Source organism: Stegastes partitus, unplaced genomic scaffold, assembly GCF_000690725.1.
Source record: "Stegastes partitus isolate 25-593 unplaced genomic scaffold, Stegastes_partitus-1.0.2 Scaffold12, whole genome shotgun sequence".
Lineage (NCBI taxonomy): Eukaryota > Metazoa > Chordata > Actinopteri > Pomacentridae > Stegastes > Stegastes partitus.
The window spans coordinates 653,676-681,178 of NW_007577743.1; the positions used below are offsets into that span (position 1 = coordinate 653,676).

At 39.2% G+C, this 27,503-nt stretch overlaps 2 protein-coding genes across 4 annotated transcripts in view; one reads left to right on the top strand and one right to left on the bottom strand.

The window, feature by feature from the left end:
* Nucleotides 1-22,652, top strand: part of ada (adenosine deaminase) — a 35,047-nt gene extending 12,395 nt beyond the window's left edge. Inside the window, exons 3-13 of one of the 2 annotated variants that reach the window (XM_008287949.1) lie at nt 2,120-2,226; nt 8,712-8,773; nt 9,688-9,810; nt 12,044-12,187; nt 12,301-12,416; nt 15,839-15,963; nt 19,274-19,345; nt 19,868-19,969; nt 20,316-20,383; nt 20,480-20,609; nt 21,625-22,652. In XM_008287949.1, the coding sequence (XP_008286171.1) occupies nt 2,182-2,226; nt 8,712-8,773; nt 9,688-9,810; nt 12,044-12,187; nt 12,301-12,416; nt 15,839-15,963; nt 19,274-19,345; nt 19,868-19,969; nt 20,316-20,383; nt 20,480-20,609; nt 21,625-21,729 (1,092 nt within the window). In that variant the 5' untranslated portion in view covers nt 2,120-2,181 and the 3' untranslated portion in view covers nt 21,730-22,652. Of the gene's footprint in view, nt 1-2,088; nt 2,227-8,711; nt 8,774-9,687; nt 9,811-12,043; nt 12,188-12,300; nt 12,417-15,838; nt 15,964-19,273; nt 19,346-19,867; nt 19,970-20,315; nt 20,384-20,479; nt 20,610-21,624 lie in introns of those variants that run through there. The other variant, XM_008287938.1, reaches the window with a different exon arrangement.
* Nucleotides 22,653-23,098: 446 nt separating this feature from the next.
* Nucleotides 23,099-27,503, bottom strand: part of pkig (protein kinase (cAMP-dependent, catalytic) inhibitor gamma) — a 30,106-nt gene continuing 25,701 nt past the window's right edge. For both annotated transcript variants that reach the window (XM_008287960.1, XM_008287967.1), the window contains exons 2-3: nt 26,846-27,027; nt 23,099-23,790 (exon numbers count right to left, since the gene is read on the bottom strand). In XM_008287960.1, the coding sequence (XP_008286182.1) occupies nt 23,711-23,790; nt 26,846-26,999 (234 nt within the window). In that variant the 5' untranslated portion in view covers nt 27,000-27,027 and the 3' untranslated portion in view covers nt 23,099-23,710. The remainder of the gene's footprint in view (nt 23,791-26,845; nt 27,028-27,503) is intronic.

Below are 27,503 nucleotides of genomic sequence, written 5' to 3' on the forward strand. Positions count from 1 at the left end.
AAACCGGCAACCTTCTTGCTGCGAGGCAACAGTGCTACCAACTGCGCCACCCTGCAGCCCTTTTTTAAATCCTAATACACCAAACAAAAGTCTAGATTTCAGAGGAGCATTATTGAAATTTTAACATCCTCCAAAGTCTGTTTATTTGTATTTCATTTGACAAAGTCTGTCTCCTTCTTTTAAATACAACCTGACCTCCTGTTCCCTCTGTCATGCTTTTTGATTTTTAGCAGGTTACTGTACATTTAACATTAAGTGCATTTCAAATTTCATAGTTTTTCTTCAATAAGTGGAAAAATAATGTCTTCAATTAAGCATTACATTTCTATTCCAATTGTATGTTAACTCAGTAAGCAAACCTTTCATGCTTTTATATTCGATATACAGTATTGGCATAAGGAAATAAATATTCCTCTTGACTGTATAAAAACACACACAAGCAAAGAACTGTACAGTCTGATAGAAGGACATCACTCATGTCTGAGGTCATTTAGGCCCTGGAGAGGTCTGACTCATACAGAGTACATGAAAATACATATTTGACATCTGCCGTCTCTGATAACTCAAGCAGATGCAATCTAATGTATAGCTTCCTGTCTCTGACTTCTGAAAATAGCAGCAGTTCAAAAATCATGTTTTCAAGTCATTTTCATGAAATCTGGATCTCAAACAGAATAGTTCAATATAAAAACAGCCCTTTATCTGCTGGCTCAACATTTCATAATTTTATCAGCTGGAATGCAGCTGTGGAGGAAAGCAATCAAGTATTTACCCCAATATGGCATTGAAGTTTTGTTTTTACAGTTTTGTGATACTTGAACTTTACTTGAATGTTTCTTTCCATTTTTTGCAGAGGGAGATTTTGTACGTTCTTGGATCATCTTCCATTAATCATGTCTGAAGCCCTCAGATTTATCTGCTGTCCTTTTGTAAAATTACTATAAAATAGTTCAAACCTGCAGCAGCTCCAATAGTAACAAGTAGTTGACAAACTGATGCGTTTTGGAGCTAACAACAAACAACGGCCTTAACTGTGAGCTGAACTAAACATTTTCTTATTGCGGTTCAAATAGTACTGTTTGGAGTTGTGAACTGATTTAGGCAGCTAAGAAGATTAACGATGCTCTGAGATGGGCCATTTTTACATGGTTTTCTTTTTCTTTACATTAAGTTAGATTATGCTTCCTTGGTTTCTAAAGTATGTTTAATAGACTACAATTTGTCATATATTGCTGCCCTTGTTGTTATACTTCTTTTAGTTCTATATACATATTTAAAAATGAATAGACCTCCCATCAGGGTCAAAACAACTAAAGTCACAATATTATTTGTGGTATATGTTAAATGTAATTTAGCGAAAGCTACAGTTATAGTTAATGCTGATTACAGTGGCAACACTATAGAAATATGGTTTTATTGTCACAAAGCCTAGTTAGAGAATTAAACTGTACTGTAATCAACTGTTTAAGTAAATTACAATAGTTACACTGTTGAAATTCAGTAAAATTCTGGTGACCACAATTGCTGGTTATTTATTGTAATTTTACAGGAAAATCAATTGCAGGGAACTTTAACTACATTTGCTGCTAATATTAATGTCACTGAAGTAGTAGTTTTTATTGCAGGAATTGTACTTGTAATGGAGTATTTCTTCATTGCTGTACAGGTACTTAGTAAAGGATCTGAATACTTGTCTTCCACTGGGATTAGGAGGACTTGTGCTTTTCAGAGCAGAGATCTGGAGCCCGACTGACCATGAGGTCAATGTATGTCTTTAAAGGCTCCATGTCAGAGGAGCAGCTCAATCCATCCACCAGAGGATGGTTGCTCTTTTTGGGAACCTATATGACACCTGCTGAAGACATTTGCTCTGTTTCGTAAGCGCTTTGACATTATTAATTAGGCGGCTGTAAAGCTCTCATCACATGGGTGCAAAGCTGCTGCCATAATCCGTCCACCTACTGTTCTGTGCTGCATGAGTTAATGCACAGTGAAGCGCTTCTCTGCACATCGTTCCCACTTTGTTATCAAGTGGCAGCACTTGGCGCTGCTTTCTGCCTCGGGCCCAAAAAGGCGTGTCCCTGAGTCATGCATATAATAGCCAGACGAGCTGCGATAGGCTTCGGCTCTCCAGTCCTCAGCTCGCTGTGCACCGGCAGACTCACCGGCAGGTTCTCCACCATGGCTCAGCTCTCCTCTGAACAAGTGGTATTCAACAAGCCCAAGGTACGTGATCAGCTGTAGTCTGAGTGTTAATAATTTAAATGGAAAGCTGCTCAATTATTGACGCTTTTTCGCGCTTTTACGCACGATACGACTGTTCAGCCACTGAGTGTACATGGGGACTTCGCGACAAAGAGAATGAGAAGGTTAGAATAAAACAAACCAAATGAAGCATTAGACTTTAAGAACAAAACAAAACACTATTGTTGAACAGCTTCCTTGTCGTTAATATAAAACCTCAAACAAGGAAGAACATTTCCACTGCTTGCACTTTAACATGTGACCAGTCAGCTTCACACACAGCCCTTAGAGGAAAGAGCTTTATGCAGGTTTTTGCTGTGCCAGCCTTTTTTTTTCTGAACATATATTCCACACTGATGCAGAACAGAGAGATCAGGCTGCTCTCAGAACTGTTCTGTAGTCAGTTCATGGCTGTTTGTGGGATGATGAGCATCCCTTCATGTGACTGAGGCTGCACTAATGATTAACGTTTGGGCTCAACAGAAACAAATAAGGAAACAGTTTGAATCAATCTTGTTTGAAGTTGTGACAGCTTCTAATAAAAATGGTATTCAACCAACAAACTACACTGAGTTAGTGTAATTATATTTTCCTCTACAGTCAAAGCCCCCCACCCCCGCACCCCCCTTTGTCTGTGTTTTTTAGACATCGGATATGTAACATTACTGGCTTCATTCTGTCTTTAAGTCTCTTCTCAATAGATGTCCCTCACAGCTTTATTCAAACCCCCTCACAGTGCTGGAAAGAGCCGTGTTATGCATGCCGTACTTTTCTTTCAATGTATAATGCACAGTAATGCAAAAATAAACAAAACACTAAATCTGACGTGTCCAAATAACCATCAGCCTAGTTTATTTCTGATTTCCTAATCACTGAAAATTCTGTCTGAGTGTAGCAATAATCTAACTACCACACAAATAGTAAAAGAACAGTGTGACTTGCCATTAGATCCTGATCCATCCTGTCTCCATATCAGGGGCAATTTATAATTCTAACTAATACATGAAGTAAGCTGTTTGATGCTGCAGGAGTTGAATAAACTCATAGAAAAGACTCCTGAAAACAAAGCAACAAACTAAACTGTGATTGTGACTGACAGTTCACATGATCTAAGGAACAGTACACAGTGTGACTTGGATCCTGACCTCGACTGATCCCGTCACAGTGTCTTAGATATTTCATAATTACAAGTTATTACAAGTCAGCCCCTTTAAGTTGAAGTAAAGTTGCTTGTGCATGTCTGTAATAGGTGACTGGGTGCGGTTCAGATTTGTGTTGAAAGTGACATGGAGATGTTACTGGATTCAGCAGAGTATTATTTAATGATTGGTAGCATAAACGGAAGTTTTTAAGTTCATAAATATAAGATGTTCCAGCTGGTATTTCTATGTTATTTAAAGACGTGTTTAGCTGTTGTGTACCTAATTACCACGTTGACAAGCATATGTTTTTAAGTTGGCAAAACAAATTTGCTTAAGTGATAAATAGGTAGGGGAGGTGTGAAGAAAAATTACATTATCAAGCCATTTTCAGTACCTGAGCTTGAATTTAGTCTTAAATCAACTAAAGCAGAAATTTGAGTTTGAACTATGCACAGAGATCCTTAGTTACTACTTACATTACTTTTTAGAGTGTACTTTCATTGCAATAGAAACCAAGCAAACAGTTATTTTAGCTTTTTTTTTTTTTTTTTGCCAAATTGCAGTCATTCTTAGGGATGGTAGAGACAGCTGGTGAGCATAACAAATAACCTTTACACCAGTGTTCAAAGAAAGTCCTTCACCCCTTAAAATCGTCACTGTAGTCCTAGTAGCCCAAGTACAAGGCAATATTTCTTACAGATAAGACAAGTGATTACGTAACACTGCATCCGCTGTTGCTCTTCCTGCTATATTTAATTTCTTGCTGGTGTGAGGATGGTGCCTGGTTTCATTTTGTTTTTCATTCAAAAAGACAAACTGAAGCAACTTGGGGGGGTTCTGATAAAATTTTTGCCATAAAGGTTGCACATGTTCATTTTGGAATATTTTGGGACCGCTTGTGAAATATAGTCAGTTTTGCTCTAGCTAACGATTACTGTGGATATTTTTGTTTGCCATGCTTGTCATTTATGTATTACTGTGTTGCGAAAACGGGAAATTCCAAGGTGATGTGCTTTCGTTGGATGCTGGCGCATTTGTCCGATAGTTTGACATGCACATTGGGCTCACGGGCAGGAAATGTGCACTCACTCGTGCCCTTTGAATCTTGGTGCTGACTAAACATGTATCTGTTCTGCCCAGCAACTGATAAGAAGCAAGTAAATGACTGGCTCGGTGAGAGAGAAACGGACGTACAGCACAGAGACAGAGATGTGGGCTCAGTTACCATGTGAATGTGTGCGTGTTGGGGAGTGTCTGCTGCTTACAGAGACAACCTCATTACATATTAATGTGCTGTTGTAGAACTGATACCACTGATAGGGTCACTGTGTACTGCAGCAGCCTGCACTGGTTCACCATCCTCGCTTCAAATGCTGACATTGCTTCACTGCACAGTAGCTGCATGGTTAATACACATTGTCATCATTTGACAAGGTGATCTGCCATTATTATTAGGGCTGCAAGTATTTTCTTTAATGATAAATTTACTGATAATTTTATCACTTAGCTGATTAATTGTTTGATGTCAGAAATTGTGTAAACTTCACATCTGACATCTTTATATGTCAGGTTTTGCAATTATGTAAAATAGAATGAAGCAACTCATCCCAACTGAGCTCCAAAAGCAAAAACCTGTATTCTCTTTGTGTGTGTCCAAACATGTATTGTGGATCAGCAGAAGTACCAGGTTGCACCATCAGGTGGAGCTTGGATTATAGGCAGTTCTGTGGCATACAGAGAGCATTGTGGGGATTTAACAACCACCATGACAAAGCCTTCAGTGGTGTTTAATGTCCCCCAGCCAGAGCTCATGTGTTCAAGACAAGCTGGGATCAAGTTGGATAGTGTTCCTGTATCCCATACATAAGAAAGCTGCCTTTGTAGTCTGTTTCACCTGTCTGTAGACTAAATGAACAATGTGAGCAAAAGATAAATGTTTACAAATCCATTGTTGATTGATACTGTTGTCAATTTTGATTTAGAAAATGAGTCACAAATTCCAGAAATGGTGTTCTACCTGGGCTGCAAGGTGGCGCAGTTGGTAGCACTGTTGCCTCGCAGCAAGAAGGTTGCCGGTTCGCGTCCCGGTGGGGGCACCAGAATCTTTCGGCGTGGAGTTTGCACGTTCTCCCCGTGCAGCGTGGGTTCTCTCCGGGTTCTCCGGCTTCCTCCCACACAGTCCAAAAACATGTTGAGGTTAATTGGTGATTCTAAATTGTCCGTAGGTGTGAATGTGAGTGTGCTTGGTTGTCTGTCTCTAAGTGTAGCCCTGTGATAGACTGGTGACCTGTCCAGGGTGTCCCCTGCCTTCGCCCTAAGTCAGCTGGGATAGACTCCAGCCCCCCGCGACCCTAATGAGGATTAAGCGGTGTATAGATAATGGATGGATGGATGGATGGTGTTCTACCTCTATAGAAGCTATGAGACAGTGCACATAAACGATTCTGATATTTAAGATCGGACTAGGACATCTTTAATTGCTTAGTTTTCTGTTGACTAAACAGGTTTGACCGGGTTTCCTGCTTTTAGGGAGTTTCTGTTATGGGTTTGGTTTGCATGTGGATGTGGCTGAAGATGAATAATAAATAAAAGACAAATGTGAACAGAAAGAAAGAGCTAAATGTTGTAGAAGTAGAACTAAAGCTACTGTAACAATGATTTTGATCACTGGTTATTTAAGGATTTATTTAATTAATCCTTAAGTGTCAAAAATGTTTATTAGAAAGTTTCTTTTAGCTCAAAGTAATATCTTTAAATGTAGTTTTATGTAGCTAACAGTCTCAAACCACAAAAAAAATCAGTTTACTATCACATAAAACAACATAGGAAATGTTCTCAATTGAGCTACTAATGACTGAAAACACCAAGAAGTGAAAATGTTTAGTATGATTGACCAGGCTGTTAGTTTTAGTAAGCTGATCTGACTGCACTACACTCCGCTACAGCTGGATCATATTAATGGTATTAATGACAAAAATAGTAATAAATAAAGTCTTTATGTGCTGACAGAAGAAAAAATGCCACTTCAAATGAGTCATAACTGGAATCTAGTCCACAGCTTTATATTCACATGGCTTGAGCTTCTTTCACAGAATTGCGCAACAACTTCAGGGTTTATCATCAGTCACTTTCTTGCAAAACAGCAACAGATTGTGAGTGCCACTAAATTATGTAAGTTCCCACAGTGCACCACAAGAACTGCTGTGTATAATGATAGATCTGCCGCAGGGTTTCTTGAACTTGAAAGTCACTTAACCAGCTGTTGTCCGTCTATAAACAGCTCAGGATCCATCACCTTCATAATTTGAATGCTGCAAATAATGATTATTTCCATCTTTGATTGACTTATTCGATTTTCTTGACAAATTGATTAGCTGTTGGTCTTAATTTATTAAACAAAAAAACAACAAAAAAAAAACAACTGTTGATCAATGTTTCCTAAAGTATCTTGTTTTGTCAACCAACAGCCCCCCCAAAAAAACATTCTCTTTATTGTCATGGAGGACTACAGAAACTAGCAAATATTTACAATTAAGAATCTGTGAACAAAGAATTTCAGCATTAAAAAAGTGACTCATACATTTTTATTATCAAAATAGTTGTCAATTAACTTTCAGTCAGTTAATTGTTGCAGCACTAAATTGTACGCTTTCATTCCTGTGGTAAACATTTGGGTAGAAATATGCTATACTCGTTTTTCTCTGTCACACCAGATGGCCACAGCTGCAAGGGAAAACAACACCAAAGCCCACACTAGTGGAGCTGGAAGCTAAGAGTTTTTGGAGTTTTAGCTTGAAAGTGTATCCAAATAGTTGCCGATTATTTTTTGTCTGATCAGTTCAAAAGCGAATCGTTGCATCTCTGACTTTTTTCATCAAAGATACACACTGAAAACCTGTAAGTAGTTTTTATTGCTGAAGAACAAGCTGCACAAGGAAAAGCTGTGGTACACTGTAAGTCACTTGATGCAGGAATGTTGAAATATCACTGGACTGAAGTATTGTTGAACATTAGTCACTGTTCCAGCTTTTCTTGGATGAACTTAATTAGAGGGTTGAGTTCCTTTTTACATCCAGTAAGAAAAACAGATACTGCTCCACCTCACTGACATCCATTAATAAACACAGACAGCAGCTTTTCTTTTTCGAGAAATGCTTTAAACATCAGTTAAGTTTAGCGCAGCTTTGTGGGCACAACAGAGCAACAGCAGGATTTGGATGAATTTTTAATAAAAGCAACAATCAAAACAAATGAACAGTAAAAAAAAAATCTGCTTCAACATGACGTGTTTGTGGGAATAGTGTTTAAACCCCTGAACGCCATCTACCACAGCATCCTGCGCTTCATTACTGCATGTAGTGAAAGGACTCGTAAAGTATATAAAAAGCTTCAGGTTGGACATCCCTAGCAACTAGAAGGCATCAGCATACTTCATCTATGAGGCCTTGCTCTTGAAACTGCCAAGATATTAAACATTTGTAGCTGATTTCAGAGCTCTTGATACCAAATCACAGTAGAGACAGACTCAGGTCTCTCTTGATAATGTGATCTTACTCTCAGTGAGACTTCTGAATTAAATAAACAAAAAAGGAAATAGAGATGATCAGATTTGCTTCACAGTGAACCAAACATCGCTCCAGCTGTCAGAATTTGATTAAAATGTTCCTAATTCTTTAATGGAACACAGAGATCGCATTACATTATTTTTTTTTCTCCAGCTGCGCATTGCCCACTGCAAACCAATGAACACAGAAAAAAATATGTAGGTTTTTCACTACTCAACAAGAGGGTTATTTAAAAAAATATACTAATTATAGACCCTTTAAGACAAATAATGTAGAATAACATGAAAGTTTGACAATGCTGGGAAAAAACTGAGCTGCTTCTTTTGGTGCACATTAGAAGTCTTAATTTGGGGATGATTTCTATAATTGACTGATTTCCATCATTACTCACAGGTAGAGATTAGAATTAAAAGTTGTTGGTTGGAAAATGTTCATTTGAACCTCACTGTGACGACCAAGGCCTCAGCTGTTGAAGAAGGGCCTGGAACAGATTTATCTGTGGCATCTGCCAGGATAAATCGCGACTCTTGGAAGGAGACCCTTCTCTGGCACTCCTGGCCTTTTCACCACTGGCTGCCCAGTCATGCATGAAGCATTCATGTGGGGTGCAGCCAAAACACTGAACTGCAGCACAACTGCTCTCTCTTACTGCTCTATGTTTTTTCATCACTGAGGGCTATCTGACTGGTTCTGTTCTCTAAAGTGTCTAATCAGACTCAGATGTGTGTCAGCAGTCATTAATCCTTGCTCTCTTTCACAGGTTGAGCTGCATGTGCACCTTGATGGAGCCATCAGGGTTCAGACCATTCTTGATGTTGCTAAGTAAGTGCTTTTTTTTTCCTTTTTTTTTTTTTTTTTAATATTGACATTAGATTTTACTGTTTTTGCAGTCAGGTTCAGGTACACTTGTTAAGATAGAGAGGAAAATAAGATCATGTCATTAGTCCTTTATGTGGCTTGATATAACCAGTGTTGGCTGTTAGTAGCTTATTGCAGAGTGTCCGTCGAAAGACAAGTTATCAGATTTTCCTAAAAGCTACTTTCATTTATTTTTTTGGCCACTTGGAGTCGGCATAAAAAACACAACAGTGTCCTATTCATTTTGACCTTATTGCTTTATTATAGCTCAATAAATGTTAGCAAACATGTGCCTATTTACACATACATCAGATATGGAGTGACATTAGCATTCATTTAAAGTTGTGTTTGTTGTGACTGTCTGATAAGCCCAATATTGATTCTGCTTTCAGCTGTGTTTTGTTCTACACCAATGCCTGTTTAGCTTCACTGTGTTCACCACCTAGTTGCTAACTGTCCCAGTCTGCTCTATTTGGTCCTGATCAGGTTTATCAAGAGTTTGTTTTAGCAAAACGGCAGCCTATTCCATCTATAAACGTTGAGAGTGAACTGAGATGTTAAAGAGCCCCAAAGATACACATTTACATATTCCAATTTTATTTTTGTGGTCCACTAAATGATGTTTACAAGTTTTAATGTTAAAAAACACATTGTTTCTCTCATACTTTACATTGTTGCAGCACTGTGTCTCGTCCTCCGTCTGAAATGGTCTGTTTTAGCTCCTGTCTCTGTAAGGCCTTCCCCTCTGAAGAGCCCAGTCTGCTGTTCATGTTAGTTATGTATCCTGTTACGACAGGACTGAATGACACAATGAAGGAAAGAGAAAATCCCCAAAACACTGTCCTTGAGCTGTTTTTTTCCTACTCTCTTCTATGTAGAAGACGCGGCATCACTCTGCCAGCTGATACCGTTGAGGGAATGACACAGAGGATTACTGTTGACAAGCCCGCCACTCTCACCTTCTTCTTGAGCAAGTTCAGCGAGTACATGCACGTGGTTGCGTAAGTGCTGACACAACACCTATAATGATTCAGTTGCATAATTACCATACCATAATGACCAATGTTATTAGCAGTCAGTGTCACAGGAGTGTTTACAGTCAGGGTCAAAGTCCAGTCATGCAGTTTGTTATCACGCATGTGTGACTACTACAGCTCTGATGCATCTTGTACCACCAGGGTGTGTGGAATGTGATTAATGGCACTGAGTTGTAAGACACAATGGGATTATGCAACCCGATTCTGCACCACAACGGGGGGTTGATTTTAAATGCCAAACATGCAGAACAGGAACACATCATGACTGAGATCAGGTGTCACCTTGGCAACCAAACTGAGAAGAGGGTAAAGTTGTTCGAGGATCCTTTCCGGTGTCACGCTGTCTTATATTTAGTCCTCCAGTAAAGGGTTGAACTGTTTAGAAAAGACCAAATACAGTCTTTCAGAGACTCAATGGCCGTAAAAGGTTTCAACAATGCTGGTCTGTAGTGGCTGGACTGCAGCACACAGCACTGCTGAATGGACTCTTCTGTATCAAGGCGCTTGAAAGCCATGTGTGCAGAGTGGCTTCAACAACACAGGGAACCTGCTAGCTGAATGTAGCTCATGCAGAATTGTTGTATGAGCTTGGCAGTGATGCGGTTTTGTGAATTTTGGGGGGTTAATGAGAGGACGTTTGAGAACAACAGGCATTCAGGCCTGTGTGGTGAGCGTTCACTTTCATTGTAAATGCTGGAAGTGATGTTGTTCTCCGTCATGTGATGTGGAACTGAATTTTTGCTGCTGAGCAGTGTGTGAATTACACTATGGCTCTGTGGGAACTTTTTTTTCACTTTTATGTGATCTGAAATGACAGATAGGCCTGCAGCATTTATAAAGCACGAGATTTAAATTATCGTTATTTATCAATGCGATCATTTGCAGTAAAAGACGCCGCTGGCTCTGGTTGCTCCTCAGTGCAGATTGCCTTGTCTTCTTTTTGATATATGTGCATGTTGACAACAAAACAGAGAAATGAATTATGGCAACTTGGCAGCAGGCTGAGTGGGAAAGTTTGTTCTGTTTCTGTTTCTGTTTTTCAGCAGTTGGAAGTTCTTTTTCTTTTCAGTTAAACTGAGTGAAGTTTATGATTTTGCGCTGCCACAAGGTAACTTTATTAAAGCAATTTCAAGTGATACATCACCCTCATGCTTGAATCAAACATAAATATCAGTTAAAAAATATTTGTGATTCATCTAAATGATGAAAGAGAAAAGCAGAGATGCATGGCAAAAATAACAACTTGTCATTATGAGAGCTCCAGTAAAGGGAAGCTCATGTCTTATTAAGTGAAGCCAAGTGCCAGCTGAACCCAAAGGACAGAAAGAAAGCTGTGATTTTCCCAGTATTTTTATGTCACAAATCTGTAATGTCAAGATTTGGGGAAAAAAGCCCTGCCCAGCATTATTGATAAGGAATTAATTATTTCGCCTGTAAAATGTCATTTTTAATTCAAATTAGTAGCATTAATATTGGCAGAAAACGTTGGAAATGTTGGCGTGGCTACCTGAATAAACGTATCTCTACTCAGTTAAATGAGTCTTGTGTAGCATCAATACAAGTGAAAACTTTAACGTGCTTTACAGATTACTCACAAGTTAATAATTATACATTTCAATTGTAAACAGCAAAACAACTCCCAAGACTGGTGCACATGAGAAATTAAAAGTGAAACGTTATGATAAAACCAGACTCATGTTTATTCTGTGACTCAACACTCATGTACAGATTCTATGAGTTCATTTTCATTTGAAAAATCCAAGTCCAAGATCAAAATCAGGACTGTTATGTCCCAACAATTATGTAATTATTATAATGCTATCTTTCCTTTAGCCAAGAACAAACAAGTGTAAATAAATAAGTGTAACTGGAAAAATGTAGCTAATTGTTTTAAATATACATATTCGTAGAAAATCATCAAAAGCTATTATAATCTGTTTTAATCTTGTTTTATTTCCACAACACCTGCTATGCACTGGATGTCCTTGTAGAGCACTTTTAAGTTTATTTTACTTGTAAAAGGCAACAAAATGTACCATATCAGTAACACTGCAATTGCTTTTATTGCTCATTTTGAAAGCCATTATCATTTAGATGATAGATGAGTAGTAGGTCTAGGCGGCCTTTTTTTGCCACTGAGATGAGTTTATTAGGGACTATGTTACTCATGCTTTGTTTTTCTTTGTTTCTTTTCTAGCGGGGACAGAGAAGCCATTAAGAGGATAGCCTATGAGTTCGTAGAGGACAAAGCCAAGGAGGGAGTGATTTATGTTGAGGTCCGATACAGCCCACATTTCCTAGCTAACAGTAAAGTGGAGCCCATTCCATGGGAGCAGAGCGAGTAAGTGCTTATCTTGAATAGCTGCAGCATTTTGGTAATACCTCTGCAGAGCTGGAATATGTTAAGTTTGGCTCATGGCATGTTTTCTTGTGCACTGTGTTGTTTTTGCTCAGAGGTGACTTGAGTCCGGATGAGGTGGTTCACCTGGTTAACGAGGGCCTCCGCGAGGGGGAGAGGGCCTTCAAAATCAAAGCCAGGTCCATTCTATGCTGCATGCGCCACATGCCAAGTAATGAACTGTTCATGCTCCTGTCTGCCAAAACAACCTTGTGAGATAAGGTTCCTTACTGTACTGTTTACTCCGTCACTCTGTCTGTGCCTCTGTTATCCTCATAACACCACAAAAAAATAACACAATAAGGGTTGTTTTTATATGCAATCAATCAAATCTAAAAAAAGCCAACCCCATCAGTCTGCTGATTTATTATGTGCAATACTTTAATATATTTATAGAAGCCAGGTGAGTATTTTGCAGGCCTTTAAAGTACACAGTGGCGGGTTAAAATGTTTGTGTTTTTGAGCCCTTTTAACTTTTTTTTTTTTTTAAATTACAAAAAATCTACTTTATATCCACTCCAGGTGTCACAATCTAAAGCCAAAATCTTGTTTTTGTTCACTATGATTTTTTTCTTTAACCAACTTTGAGCATTCATGGGGTTTATCATAGTTTCAGTAGTAAAGCTGTACCAGTTTAATATCTGTGACATAAAGCAATAGAAACAGTCATTGGTGCCTTGGATGTTTTATCTGTTTTCTAACAATTCACTATACAAAACTTTTAAAAAGTGCATTCTGGGTAAACTTTCAAAGGTCGTATTACCATGTGGATGGGTGATTGGTCAAAACGAGTTATAGCAAATGAAAGATCTAATTTTTTATCTACATTTTGATACCAGACTCATCTTCTGGGCCATGATTCTATCTGCGTTGTAGACATTGCAGTGCAGTTTTGCTACTGTAACTATGATATACTCGTTGATATTGATACACAACATTGGTTATGAAAAAAAACTCATGCAGAACAAAACTAGATTTGGGCTTTAGATTGTGACAACTGGAGCAGATGTAAAGTTGACTTTATCAGTGAATGGAAAGGGCAAAATTTTGCCACATGTATGTAATTTAAGGACCTTTATCTTGGTAAATCTTCCTAGTTTGAATGTAAAATTTTGTTTGGCTTTACTAAATACGCTAAAGATGTTGCACATTGAGAAAAATCAACTGATCCCGAGGAGGTCAGGTGGGAAGTTCTGATTGATTTTTCATGGAGTCACCCATAAGTTCACATGTATACACACTGTAACATCCAATGTTTTATTTTCATTGATGGTACATATTGTCACTATCCAGGGAAAACCATGTTTCTCCAAATTTGATGATTTAGAATTTTTTCAGAGAGACTGAATAATTAAGAGCTTTTTCATGAGATGCATTTGGACAAAGTGACACTTTGCATGTAATGTAATGTGAATGTAAGTAATCACTGTAAGCCAAAAACTCAGGATTCAACAACGGTTTTTCCTATTTTCCTGACAAGATGGCATCAGGGTGGCACAGATTTCTATATACAGTCATCTACTCCAGGCACAGTTGTTGTGCTATGAAGTTACAAAACAGAACTTCAACCCTTACCATATTTGTCAGGGCATCGAATTTGAGATGCACAAACATCATCCTCTGTTTCTGATTCTCCCTCTGATGTATATTTCTCAGGTGCAGTTTCAATTTAAAATTTTGTGTCATACACACCTGCACCTTGATGTCTCATACCGTGTGCGGTAAGGGTATTTATTGACCTGATGATGGTGCCACATGAAAAATAAGGGGTTACCTAAGTTAATAGGACATGGATATGAATGTCTGTATCAGATTTCATTGCTGCCAATCCAATACTTGTTGAGATATTTCAGTCTGGCCTAAATTGGTGGACAAACAACTATTTGAGCACCACTGCCATTGCTAGAGCCATTAGAACAGGATGTATTATCTGAAAATGTCTCAAAGCTGAACTAACATTGTTTTTCTTAGCTCGTGTGAAGCTGATGTTTTGGAGATACATGGTTTTCACAGAATAGTACTGTTACGTGCTATATTAGTACGAGAAAGGTTCGAGGTTCCATTCTGTTGCCCAATGGGACCTTATTTTGGACAAAAGACATACAGTAGCCACCAGAAAGACACAAGATGTCCTGTTTGAATTGTGTCTTGTGTTACACATGTGATGTTTGCCAATTTAAAAGGTGTTTTTATAAGTCAAGAAGGTGGCAGTTCATTGAAAAGACAGTATAATACCTTTGAGTGTTGAGTGAAACTGCTCAGTCAACTACATCTCTGCTCTCGCACAATATTACTCCAGCATGGTTGTCATCTTGGCACATTTGGAAAATCAGTACAGGTCTGATCATCTTTCGAGCCACAGTTGTGTGAAAAGTGAGTAATAGCATGAGAGATCGGCAGCTAACTACAACAGTTGTGAAGTTACAGTGACGTCACTTACATGACTTTTGAGTGTGTCCACTTTCTAATGACACAACTTCAGCAGCTTTACAACACACAGGAACTCTCTTGACCTGCAAAATTATCTTTCAAATTGACAAACATCATATATGTACGATATAGCATATATCAAATTATTTGTCTTTCACAATTAACTGTTGTACATGTGTTTTTTTTCCAAAATAAGGTCCCATGGTAGTCCACTTGAAACAGTAGTACTAGTTTTAATACCATTTACAGCTGTGGTATACATTACGTACTGTACTAGTAATAGTAACTGTAGTAAAATGAGCAGTTGCTGTTAGTAGCAGAAGTGACAGTTGCGTTCCGCTGTGCTCCATTCATGCAGCTGTTTCCTGTGTCACCCAACAGCCAAAGTCAGTTCATAGATGCTATTTTATATTTTCCACTACATCCCTCGCAAAACACGCTGTCATATCCCCGGTGATTACGGATGTCTTTCTGCAGGACACTCTGTGAATGTATGCAGGACATCTGATTTTGTCATGTTTTAGGAAAGCAGCAGATTTTACTAGCTGCAACAGATAGATTTGTGTATGTTTAAGCTCTTTGCAACCATATATTTCAATGCAGTATCCTCTCTGAGCATTAATCTAATATATATACCAAGCATGTTTTTAAAAGTAACTTATCTTTCCATAAAGTGTAAAATGTCAGGATGTGACGGTAAATTAAAGAAAAAGCTTGACATCTGGGGAAATGTTTTCTCACAGAGAATTACGTAAGAACTTTAATACCATGCATGCCTGTACGGTAAATATGAAACTACAGCAGGAGACTTGCAACAGCGAGGCCTCCAAAGGTTACAAAGTTCATTGAGCAAAGTTTGCCAGCTGTGGTTTCAGATTTATTGTACAGACTTAAGAGTAGTATCAATCTTCTTATCTAACTCTGGCAAAAAAAAGCTATTAAGCAAATTTCACAAGATGTTGAACTCATCCTTTGAGATGTAATAACTACTGCATGTTTATTAATGCTGTCTTGGACTTGTCACAACTATAGATTCATGCAGGTGGATGTAGCATGATGCTCAGACTGTAGTATCACATTCCATCAACACATCACCTGCATGTGTGTGTTTAAGCTGACAGGTCCGAGCTGTGTTTTAATACAAGTATGTTCTAAATTCTCCAGGCTGGTCCATGGATGTCGTGGAACTGTGTAAGAAGTATCAGCATGAGGGAGTGGTTGCCATAGATCTGGCAGGTGATGAATCACTCAACACTGAAGCCTATCCAGACCACAGAAAGGCCTATGAGGTGAGCCTGTCGACACATAGACATATGAACGTTAGACAAACTGCCGGCTGAACCTTTTCAGTCTGGCAGATTCTGTTTCTGTGTATTTTGAATTAACCAGCATTACATATTACAGGACTGGCATTGCAACAACAGCAATAATTAAGATCAGCTGCAATTTTGAAGTCTTGAAAATATTTTATAGCCACAGAGTCCAATTTATGTTCCCACAGTCTGCAGGCTGATAAATGTGGCTGAAGTTTATCCTGTCCACATCTTTTAGGAATCCTCAGAGTATTGAAGCTCTGTTTCATGATGTGCAGCTTTGAGGATGCATATGCTTTGTTTTTCAGCTCCAGGGATTGAAATGTCTTTACAACTATCAATGCATTGGCTTTTTTTTTTTGGTGAACATTCATGATGATGAATCCCACCATAAAGTTAACCTAGGGTTAGTTTTCTATCTCTATTGGTGCTAAATGATGCAGAATAATGACAAAAACATTGTTTAATGTTAAGGTTAGGTAATTTTTTTGTGTGGTGGAAGAAGTGTTAAGAATAGTTAATACTTTAACTAAATCATCAGGTTTTTATGAACTTTGTGAAAATGCAGCAGATCCGAGAGGGTCCGAAATAGTTTCTTTAGATTAAGAAGTAGGAAAGTTTTCTCAACCTATAAAAAACACCTACAGTTTATCACCAACATTCAAATCAACAGATTGTAAGAAATGTGTTTTTAGCTTGACAGAAAGGGCGTGAAAATTAAATGTAAAAAATCTGAAAAGCAACTTGTAACTACAGCCAAATGCAGTGGAGTAAAATGTACAATGCTTGCTTTTGAGATAGAAAAGAGTAGAAGTATAGCATTGCATAAAGTAGAAATTAGTAAGAAAGTACCTTGAATTTGTACTTATGTACATAGTAAATGTTCTTAGTTACATTCACTGTGAAATGACACTCTCAGAGTATATTGACATTAACCATATAACTGTTGTTAGCTACCTAATGTTAACACAGTTTCTGTTTCTGTTTAGGCCACAGTTACAGATGTAGATATCTGGGGCAGCTCAAGGAATACATCCCCTTTTGGAAAACAGCTCTAATATTGCTAATACACACAACAGTACCTCAGACAGGGTTTAGATTTTTTCATGCACTGGGACTTTATTTACTTGTTTGAGATCATACAACCAGTAAATCTGTTGTAGAAAAGGTAATTAGATCCATACATGAGCCATCATATCTTAAATGTTTCCCTGGTTCCTGAATTTATGTATTTTCCTTGACATAAGTTAAGACATTTCCGCCACAAATACACAAATTGGTATATTAAAAACTCACCAGAATGCGGAGATGAAGTGTCTGACGCTCCAATTTCCCTGGGGGAGACCTCTCGATTTGTCCTCCTCCCATATTGAAGTAAAAAATACGCCAATGTGTTTTTTTTTTGTAAAGGTGCTGCTGTGTCTTTGTGCAACAGCTTTCAGCTCAGGTGTTACGGCTGACAGACTTTTAAATAGATTTTGATTCACATCTTTATCTGTAACCAACACAGTATGGCTGTAAAACCTATTACACCCAAACCAATTTCCTCTTATGGGCCAAAGCTTCTCAGAGAAATCCAATTTAGTTTTCAGTCAGCATTTATTGATTAATTCTGAGAATACAACTGTGAGTAATCAGTTTTGCCTGTCACAGCCTAATAACTGAAGTAGATTAATCACTTAATACACTGGCGTGCTGGACGTTTTACCTGAAATTAATTACTTGCACGAACAGAGGAAAGGTTCAGGTTGACTGCATGGGGAGAGATCATCATTTTCAGCGGTGTATTTCATATATTTTTTAATCTAACACGGAAATGAAAAGAGGTGGAATTTAATTACTTCTGAAGAGACCTGATGCTGGTCATTTGTTCTGGTATTCTGTTAACACACGTGTGTTACAAGTGTCTTTTAGTCATTTGTAGTTTAACATTACAGTCTGCTGTGACTCTCAGCCCACATCCTTCCCTCTCCTGGTCGTTACAACCACATACAGAGCTGCTGTCTTAATGGCAGCACATATTGATATAGCAATAGTGTCGCGGCACCAAGGTGGACAGTAATCAGGATTTATGTACAGTTGCTTTGGTTTTTAATAGAGTGCATAAGGACAAAGGTGTGCACTAAAAATTCCTTTCATATTGTCGTGCCTCAGCATGTGTTAACGAAGTTAAAATGTGAGTCAGCAGTCATTTGAGCCAAACAATCAGTCAATAATTTATAAGCGGGGCCATAAAATAAATGTGGTGGTTTCTAAATGTAGTGTTTGCACATGTTGCATAGATTTTGTTGACTAGCTGCTTTTCCATAAAATGGGAATACCGATGTAATAACATTTAAATGATTTCAGTGGTTTTATTCAATTTCAGAAATTGTGAGTATTTATGTTTGGATAAAAGTTGATTTATGTATGTGTGAAATGTGTTCATGTGGGTGAAAATGTACAATTTACTTTGTATGCATACACTATGTGACTGAATATGAAGAGTTCAGATGCAAAAACAGATAACTCCATTTTTGTAGATTTTCAGAAAACTTATTTTTTTGTTGTTTGCTTGAGATAATATCAATCAAACTGAAGTTGAGTGGATTTGGCTCAGTAGAAATGGCACGACAAAATAAGAGATAACTTAAGTTTGATTGATATCGTCTCAGGTAGACGATGGAAGAGTGGGTTTTCTGAAGGTTTGTGAAGATGGAGTTATCTGTTTTTGCAAATGAGCTCTTCATATGTTCCTATTCCGGTGTTTTTGCATTTTTGATGAGCCAGCTTTATTATTGTTAGTGTTCATCAGTCATGTTGATTTATTGGTTATTGTAGAACTGCATCATATTATACATACAGTTCTGTTCCACAGCACTTCAGAGTTTTGAAATCCTGTCGAGGTGAATCCATATTGATAGACAAAATGGAAATGTCCTTTAATTATTAACAAGAAGCAGAGCTGACAGAGCAGAGTTCATGCTAATATTAAGGGTTATCTTCATAACAATGTGATCTCTAGATACATGCGTGGCTGTTATGCAAGACAAACTCTGTGTGTCCAAGGTTGAGGATGCTAAAATAAAAACAGGATTCAACCAGAGGGATGTCTTCTCTGGATTTAGTTTTCAATCTGCTAAAACAACACTTTATCCCACTAAAAATAAAGCCAGTTGTGTACAAAATCCTGTCTACATGACAAATGGCGCCTCAGTAGATGCTGCAGTGTTGCAGATGTGAAAGCCAGATGTTTGGCTGTGCTGTTTCGCTTGCTGATGTGTTCCATGATCTATTTTGTTGACAGGAAGCGGTGCGTTGTGGAGTCCACAGGACAGTCCATGCGGGAGAGGTGGGCCCAGCGTCTGTGGTGAAGGAGGTGAGCCGCTCAACAATGACATGAGACATTTCTGAATGGGGCGGTGGAGGCATGTGAGCACTTAATGATCCTTTAATGTGTGTAGACAAAGCAATGAAGTCATGTACTGACAATAGAAATGAGGGCAGAGATCCAAACAAAACAAGAACAGAGTTTCATGTACGTTCTCCAGTTGACGGTTGGTGAAAAAACAAATTGGGAGTGCCTCAAAATTACAGTGGATTTCTTTCAACACAGGGTAATTGCTATCCATGCACAATGGAGTACTCAATCACATGTGTTGGCATGTCTCAGACCTCTTTATTGTGAAACTGCTGTATGTTTTACTGCACGGTGGTTGCCGAAATAAAGTGGGCACTCTGTATACAACCCCTCCGTCATAGTGACAGTTCAGCTATGCTGCAACAGTTGAATGTGTCTCTAGAAATAGCCTGCGCACTCTGCTGACATATGGACCACGGGAGATGTTTTTTGTAGTTTGTAACCTTTTGCATCTTCGTCATGACCTCTCTGATATTTTAGGCTGTAGAAGTGCTGAAAGCAGAACGTGTTGGACACGGTTACAGAACCCTGGAAGACCAAGAACTGTACAAGAAACTGCTGGCTCAAAACATGCACTTTGAGGTAAGGATCATTCCAAAACTAACATTATTTTTATCAAAAAGCAAAGATTTATAGTTTGTTGTATTTTCAGTGAAAACATGCATAAACGTGCCCGTTATTTAATCTCTTAGATGTGCTGTGAACTCCTTATCTTTACACACTGCTAATATTAGTCATCACAGATAGGAAACGGGCTCGCTGTATTAGTCAGGTCTAGTGATAAAGTGGATGTGCACATAATAATGAAGTACTGCCTTAAGTTACGGTGATACACTGACCCCTTGTGGATACTTTAATGCCACCACTGGAAGAAGGAAAACTGCAGTAATTACATTACTCAGTGTTGCCTTTGCTGTTTTGTTTGCAGGTGTGTCCTATTTCCAGTAAGCTGACAGGTGCCTGCGACCCAGACTTCACCAAACACCCTGTCATCACGTGAGCTGCTTTTACTTTACATGCAACTCGCGCAATTGCATTTCACGAGACTCAATTCAATCACGTATTCATTTCTTTTCATGTTCCTTTGTGCAGGTTCAGGAAGGACAAGGCCAACTACTCCCTGAATACAGATGACCCTCTGATCTTCAACTCATCTCTGCACCTTGACTACACCACCACGTACAGATACATGGGGTTCACCGAGGAGGAATTCAAACGACTAGTGAGATCAAATGCATGAATAACTGTAGCAGTAGTTCACAGGAAGAATCCATTTGCATATGGTTTGAAAGGATAGCATGGGGTGTGGATGCCCTGCGCATGGCAATATCTTTCTCAGTCACTAATTAAAGCAGGAACAAAAGCTTACATAAAGAAGTATCCCTCTGCACGCTGAAGACTCAGCCTCATTTAATTACAGTTCTTAATGCTTTTTAAACAATGTAGGAATTTACATCCCAGTTCCATCAGGTTTGCATATGGAATGAGTTTGTGAAAGGTCATTAAAGGAATAGTTTGACATTTTTACTTGCTTTTCGACAGAAGTTAGACGAGGAAAACAATACTCCCTTAATCAGTGCAGTAGATGTGAAGCGACAGCCAGGAAACAGCTAGCCTGGCTCTGTGCAACAGCAACAATTATCACCTATAGCTTGTTCGTTTAACCAAAGAGTAAAAATGGCACATTGTGGTTCTGTGGGAGGTTTATGTACCAGATTGTTTCCTGACCAGAAGCGGTGACTTGTTAAGAGCGGCTGACAGGGCAGCGGCAGTGTGAAGCAGGTTTCTCTGTTTCCAGGCTTGATTTTAAACTAAGCTCACATCTGGTGCTTAGGTGTAAATTATGAATCACTTTTCTGATTTGAGTCCTTTTGTTCAGTTGAGTTCAAAGACTGACTGTGGCACTGCAGTTTGTTCAACAGCAACATTCAACGCTGTTTCTGTCTTTAGTTCATTATTATGTTCGATCAATGGCTGCTTTAGGCTGCATGGTTCAAAACGATGCAGTACAAGCTAGTCAGTTTAGCTTATTAAAGATTTGTTGTTTGCACATGTACTGAGCAGCTGTAGCAGGGTGCTAACCTTTGTGCTGAAGGATGAAGTTGAAATAGGCTGACATGAGAATGCTATCAATCTTCTAACTGCTAACTCGTGGCTACAAAGTGGATAAGATACTGAAGCAGTCCTTAAAAATGAATGCTAACTATTTGGTAATGTGACCCTCTTGTGTCTTGCAGAATATCTGCTCTGCAGAGTCATGCTTCCTACCAGACGACGAGAAGAAAGAGCTCCTCCACAAGCTGTATGAGGCCTATGGGATGATACGGAGCACCGCCTTTTAAAACTGAGCAGGAAAACAGAGGAGAAAAATGTGGCTTAACCCAAGAACAAATCACTCGAAACCCTTAACCTCCTCACCTGACACAATGGAATGTGTTTTTACTTCATTGTAACCCAACATAAAGCCTACAGAATAATATATCGGATGTGTGGCTACTGCTATATTGCTGCACCTCATGTACCCCAACATCATCAGCTTTTGTTTTGTCAATCCTTCATTCGAGCATAGTTTTAATGTGTTAGTTTAAGGTGCTGTTTTCAGGGGAAGCTGCGGTCCTCTGCAAGGTGCAAAAATAGAGTGATGCAATTTTGTTTTCTGTCTATATCAAGACTCTGGATACATTCTTTTTCTTGGGTTTACATTTTTGTAATACAGAGAATCAGGGAAGCTGTAAATGCACAATTACTCAACATTTTTTGTCAGCCTGAAAAGAAAGGAGAGCCAAGATCACTTTGTTGGGTCACTTCTGTCTTTGCTAAAATATTACAGTGGTCTGCGGGGATGAAAACATGCAGCGAATGATTAGCTCAAAGCTGTACAGGCTAAAAACATACTACCTATGGAAATATTTTGTTTGCTATGAATATCTGTTGTTCGGTTAAATGGTGAAGTCTGGGGATCCACTGTCAGAAACATATGTGCTTTTTGCTTTCCACATGCAAAACTACAGGACATATCAGGTGAAACAGCTCAATACCAAAAAGTTTAGTCTTAAATTTGAACACTAGGTGGCACTACTCTCGCCTAGATGGACAAACCACCTAATGTGGTTTTACATTTGATAATTACTCTCAGTTCTTTTGATGTATATATTTATTTAAAATATGGTTGAATTCACTAAGCAACAAAAAAAAAGCACTTCCATTTATAACATGTATGGCACTTACATCTTTGACTATAATAAAGGCCTATGATAAAACCTTTCTGCATGTCAGACTATTACTTTATCATCTCCAAAAACAGATATCCCTTAAAGGCAGCCCCTTCATTACAATAAAGTAGGCTCAGTACGGACGTTCAACCGGCTTTCGTATAATTACTATGAAGAGAAAACAAGCTTAAGCCTTGCACTTAAAAAGATTGCTAAGACTCTACACAGCTTTGCAGATAAACGGCTGTTTCTTTATTGTCTAAAGAGACAAATGGGAATGCAGGGGCCATGTTAGGTGGACATGTAAACACTGGCTCCCGTGGCCGTCCTTATGTACACAAAACCAGCATTCACTAATATTTATGGTTCTGGAGAAACTCACCGCTTAACCCATTAATCCTGGTTGGCTGCTCTTATAGCTGCTGTGGGTCAAATTTTCAACCTGCAAAACGCCTTGTGTTGCAAAGTTAATCATCCTTGAGAAAGTGAAACACGAATGTTACAGTAATTCATAAGTATTTTATTACACAAAGAAAATTGCTATCACAAAGTTATCACTGAACATTTAGCAATAAATATGAAGTCCGTACACAACAGTAAAATGGAGACTATGTTGGTTACTATAAAAAGAAAAAGACTTGACGATGAAACTGAACAAGAGGGTCACAAACACACACACACACACATACATAGAAAGAAAATGACAAACAGATGATTATGAGTATGCCCTCCGTGACACAGTTCCATTTTAGGCTGGAGCAATGTTTCGAGTGTTATAAATGAATTCTGTTTAACTCAGTCCATCTTCAAATCCAAGGTTTCTGTGCTTTCTTGTCTCGTCAGAAATATAAATGACAGAGTATGAAGCAAAAGAGCAGCATCTCAATCGTCAGTTCTACTCTGCTCTGCTCCCCAATGTTACAATCTCTCCCAATAAAAAGGCGTACATTTGGGGCCGCTGAAGCTCCAAACAGGCCGGCAGTGAGCGAAAGTGTCCTCATGTCCATTTAGGACAGCCAATATACACCCTCTATTTCCTTTCTCCATGTCTCTCCACGTTCACCTGCTTCCTCTCTACATTTCTGTGCCCCCCTTCGGTCTGCAGCTGAGTTTAGGATGGACCTCCGCCTCCCTGGGCGTCTTGGCTGGTGGAGCCCTCTGCCTCAGGGGCTGGAGAGGCTCCTGGGTCTCCTGCAGAAAAACATGGGAGGGGGACAAAAAAAAAATCAGACGCCAGTAATATTTAGAATCAAGATCAAAAGACAACTGGCATTCTCAGTGGGAGGGAATACATCTGCTGTCAGAAGATATCATGAGAATCCTGAGGAAGGAACTGCAACTTCCCACAGCAACTATAATGAGATTATTTCTGAATATGATGCTTCTCACCAGCCCAGCATCGGCGGTTTGACTTGTCGTGGTCAAACTGCTTATCGTGTCATGGGAGATTTGTCTTTGACTGAAAAGGAAGTCAGTGAGAACGACGTATCACTCAATGGTCAGAATGAGGACGTTTGTCTTCTGTTCAGACTCAACAGCTCAACACTCTGCTGAGAGTAGAGGAAGCATTGACTCTGTGTCTTTGTACTGTCGTTATGACTCACTGAATGCTGAGGCAACAACAATCCAACCTCACTGAGACCATAGGCTGTTTGTGATACTGATATTTTCTAGACCCAGGGTCAGCTACTCAAAGACAGACTTTTACTATGAAGAGGACGAGTTCAAACTTTATGTCACACTAGAAAACATGGCAAACTAAGAACATCTCAGTTCTGCTCAATTCAGCGATTAATCACACTACTTTTGGAAAAACTTGACCGTTAAAAGTGCATTTAACTGAGAAAAATTCTGTTAAGAACGGTAATACAGAAGGCCTCCAGTAGCATGAAATCTCTGTGCACGCACATGTAGACCTGTACAACATTGTCACGGCTGCACATTTTAAACAGGACACTGAAGCAGAATTTAAGAATTTTTTTCCTTCCCATTACTAGGTCTGCAACATTGTTTGTAAATCACAAATAAGAGCCATGCTTTCCTCTTTTTTGTCATTTAATGGCACTTGTCAGTGACTGCTACCATGGAAACCTAAGGTTTAGGTCTGAGTCACTGGATGCCACACATTTTACGCCACTTTCTCTTCCCTCTCTGCTATCAGTGTGTTACATTTTCAAAATCTCTCATTACCACTGGAAACAAAAACAACTACCACTGGAAATGGCAAGTTTTGCTAAAGTATCATATCTTGCGGGCTGCAGTTGGTAGCACTGTTGCCTTGCAGCAAGAAGGTCGCCAGTTTGCTTCCCGGTGGGGGCACCAAGATTTTTCTGCGTGGAGTTTGCATGTTCTCCCCGTGCAGCGTGGGTTCTCTCCGGGTTCTCCGGCTTCCTCCCACAAGGTCCAAAAACATTTTGAGGTTAATTGGTGATTCTAAATTGTCCGTAGGTATGAATGTGAATGTGCTTGGTTGTCTCTAAGTGTAGCCCTGCGATAGACTGGTGACCTGTCCAGGGCGTCCCCTGCCTTCGCCCTGAGTCAGCTGGATAGGCTCCAGCCTCCTCACAACCCTAGTGAGGATTAAGCGGTGTATAGACAATGGATGGATTATTTTGTAATATTTCACCAGCCCTGTAAATGGTGGTTGGGTTGGTCATCGGTACACAGTGTCTGAACTACGATGTGGCTTTAAGGGCAACACACTATGGCGGCTGTGGCTCAGGTGGTAGAGCGGGTTGTCTTCCAATCGCAAGGTTGGTGGTTCGATCCCCAGCCCCTCCACAGTTGAAGTGTCCTTGGGCAAGACACTGAACCCGAAGTTGCTCCCAATAGTAGGCAGCACCTTGCATCTGTCACCATTGGTGTATGAATGTGTGTGAATGGATGAATGAGAAACACATTGTAAAACGCTTTGCATTAAAGCGCTATATAAGTGCAGACCATTTACAACACTTTTAGGTGTTTTTTTTTGGCTGATACATTTATAAACACTTAAATTATCACTTATTTATTACTATTTCTGTAAAGACAATAAATAATAAGAAAACATGAGAAGTAGCTGTTACTGCGCCTCTTAATCATGACCCATGATGTAGAAACAGGAAAAAATAATATTGTCAATATGTATATATATGTATATATATCAAATCTGAACCACTTCACTGAAAATATGGTGTATAAACTCTTTCATGAATAATCTGTCAGTGCCTCTCACTTAAGCCCCTCAGATATCAGCACATTTTTGAATAACCTATATTCAAAGTTTGACTTTTATATTGTGTATATTTTGAGAGTCCCAGGCCCTTTGCATTACATTAAGGAGGGTTGAAATGTTGTGCTTTTTAATTCATGTTACTTTTTCCAGAATTTTTGAACCCTTGTAACTTCATCACCATCAAGTCAATTTTACATCCACTCCAGGTGTCCATATAATTTTATATAGCAAATTTTCAGTAGCAAAACTGCACCAGTTTATTGAGGATGATAAAAAGTAATATAAAGAAGCACTGGTTCCCTGGATGTGTTATCTGGATTCTGATAATTCAACACAGCAAACTTTGAAAAGTGCAAACTTATAAGGGTGTATCAAGTGGGATAGGTGGATGGTAAAAACAAGCTGTAGCATTGGGAGATCCGTCATTTTTACCTCCATTTATCTACATTTTGATACCAGGCTCATCTTCTAGTCACGATTCTGTCTTGTGTCAAAAATAATTTGCCATATTTTATCACCTGCATGTTTCACATAATAGTTTGGACAAACCACATGGATCAAACAAGTTTGTAGCATTCAGTGCTTGTTTGAGAGTCTTTCAAATTCTACTTTGATAGTGGTCAGTTCTTGTTCAGTCAGTTTTTGCGGTCGCCTGTTTCCATTCTCAGATTGTGAACTATGGCGATGATGTGTGATCTTTCATGTGTCTGTCTCCTGAACTTATGAGGTCTATATAATGCTAATTATTAAGCACAATATTTTCGACCCACTCTGATGTACTTAAAGGGCCTGTAGCTCCAGAAATATTAGTAGTATAAAGGTAAATTCTTGCATGACCCCAACATTTTACAACTACGACAAGCTAAGCTCCCCCTGGCTGCCCTGTACGTCACATGCTGCCTGTAACACACAATCAGAATCTCTTCATGAAAGTGACCAGAGTTTAAGTTTTCAGTTTACTGCACAAATGTATGCGTATCTTCCCCCGTTTTCACACTGCATAGCGCCTGTATTCTGGTGTGCTTTACTGACCTGCAGCCTTCAGGTCCATCTCTGCCAGGTCTTTGGTGAGTTCACTGGTGCTGGCCGCTACTGTCCCCTCCCCTGTGATGTCGGGCACTGCGTTCCTGCGGCCTGTGCGATCACAGTTGATGAAGTCTGAGTACGACGTCTCCACGTCCATCATCTGTCCATGACCAGCGCTCTCATTACACCTGCCAGAGGGAGGAGGGGACGTCAGATGGCTACGGAGGTGTTGCAAGAGGCACATAAATCACTCTTCTGTCTCCTTTCAAAGGTGGACGGGGAGGTGTTTTTACTTGTGTCCTGTGCATTTCTACCTCATTACAACCAGATAGAGCACAAAAAATAGTGACTTTTTCTCTTGGAAATGACACAATAATTGCAAAGAAGAGAGGGGGGCACATAAAAAGCATTTCCACAACCGAAAGGCCAACCGCTGAGAGAGAATTATTAAAAAGAAGAATGAAGGTGTTAATAATTGCCATTTCTATTTCTGTCCAGCGATTAATGGCACGACTGACATCTGTGCTAATTGGTCGTCCTCATTACATCAGAAAAAAGGGCTCTCACTTGCATACTCATACCCCTCTACTCGAGTCCATTCATCTGCCTTGAGGTACTTACAGAGTAAGGGTTTAAAAAATAAAGAGTACGGCTGGGGAGAGCG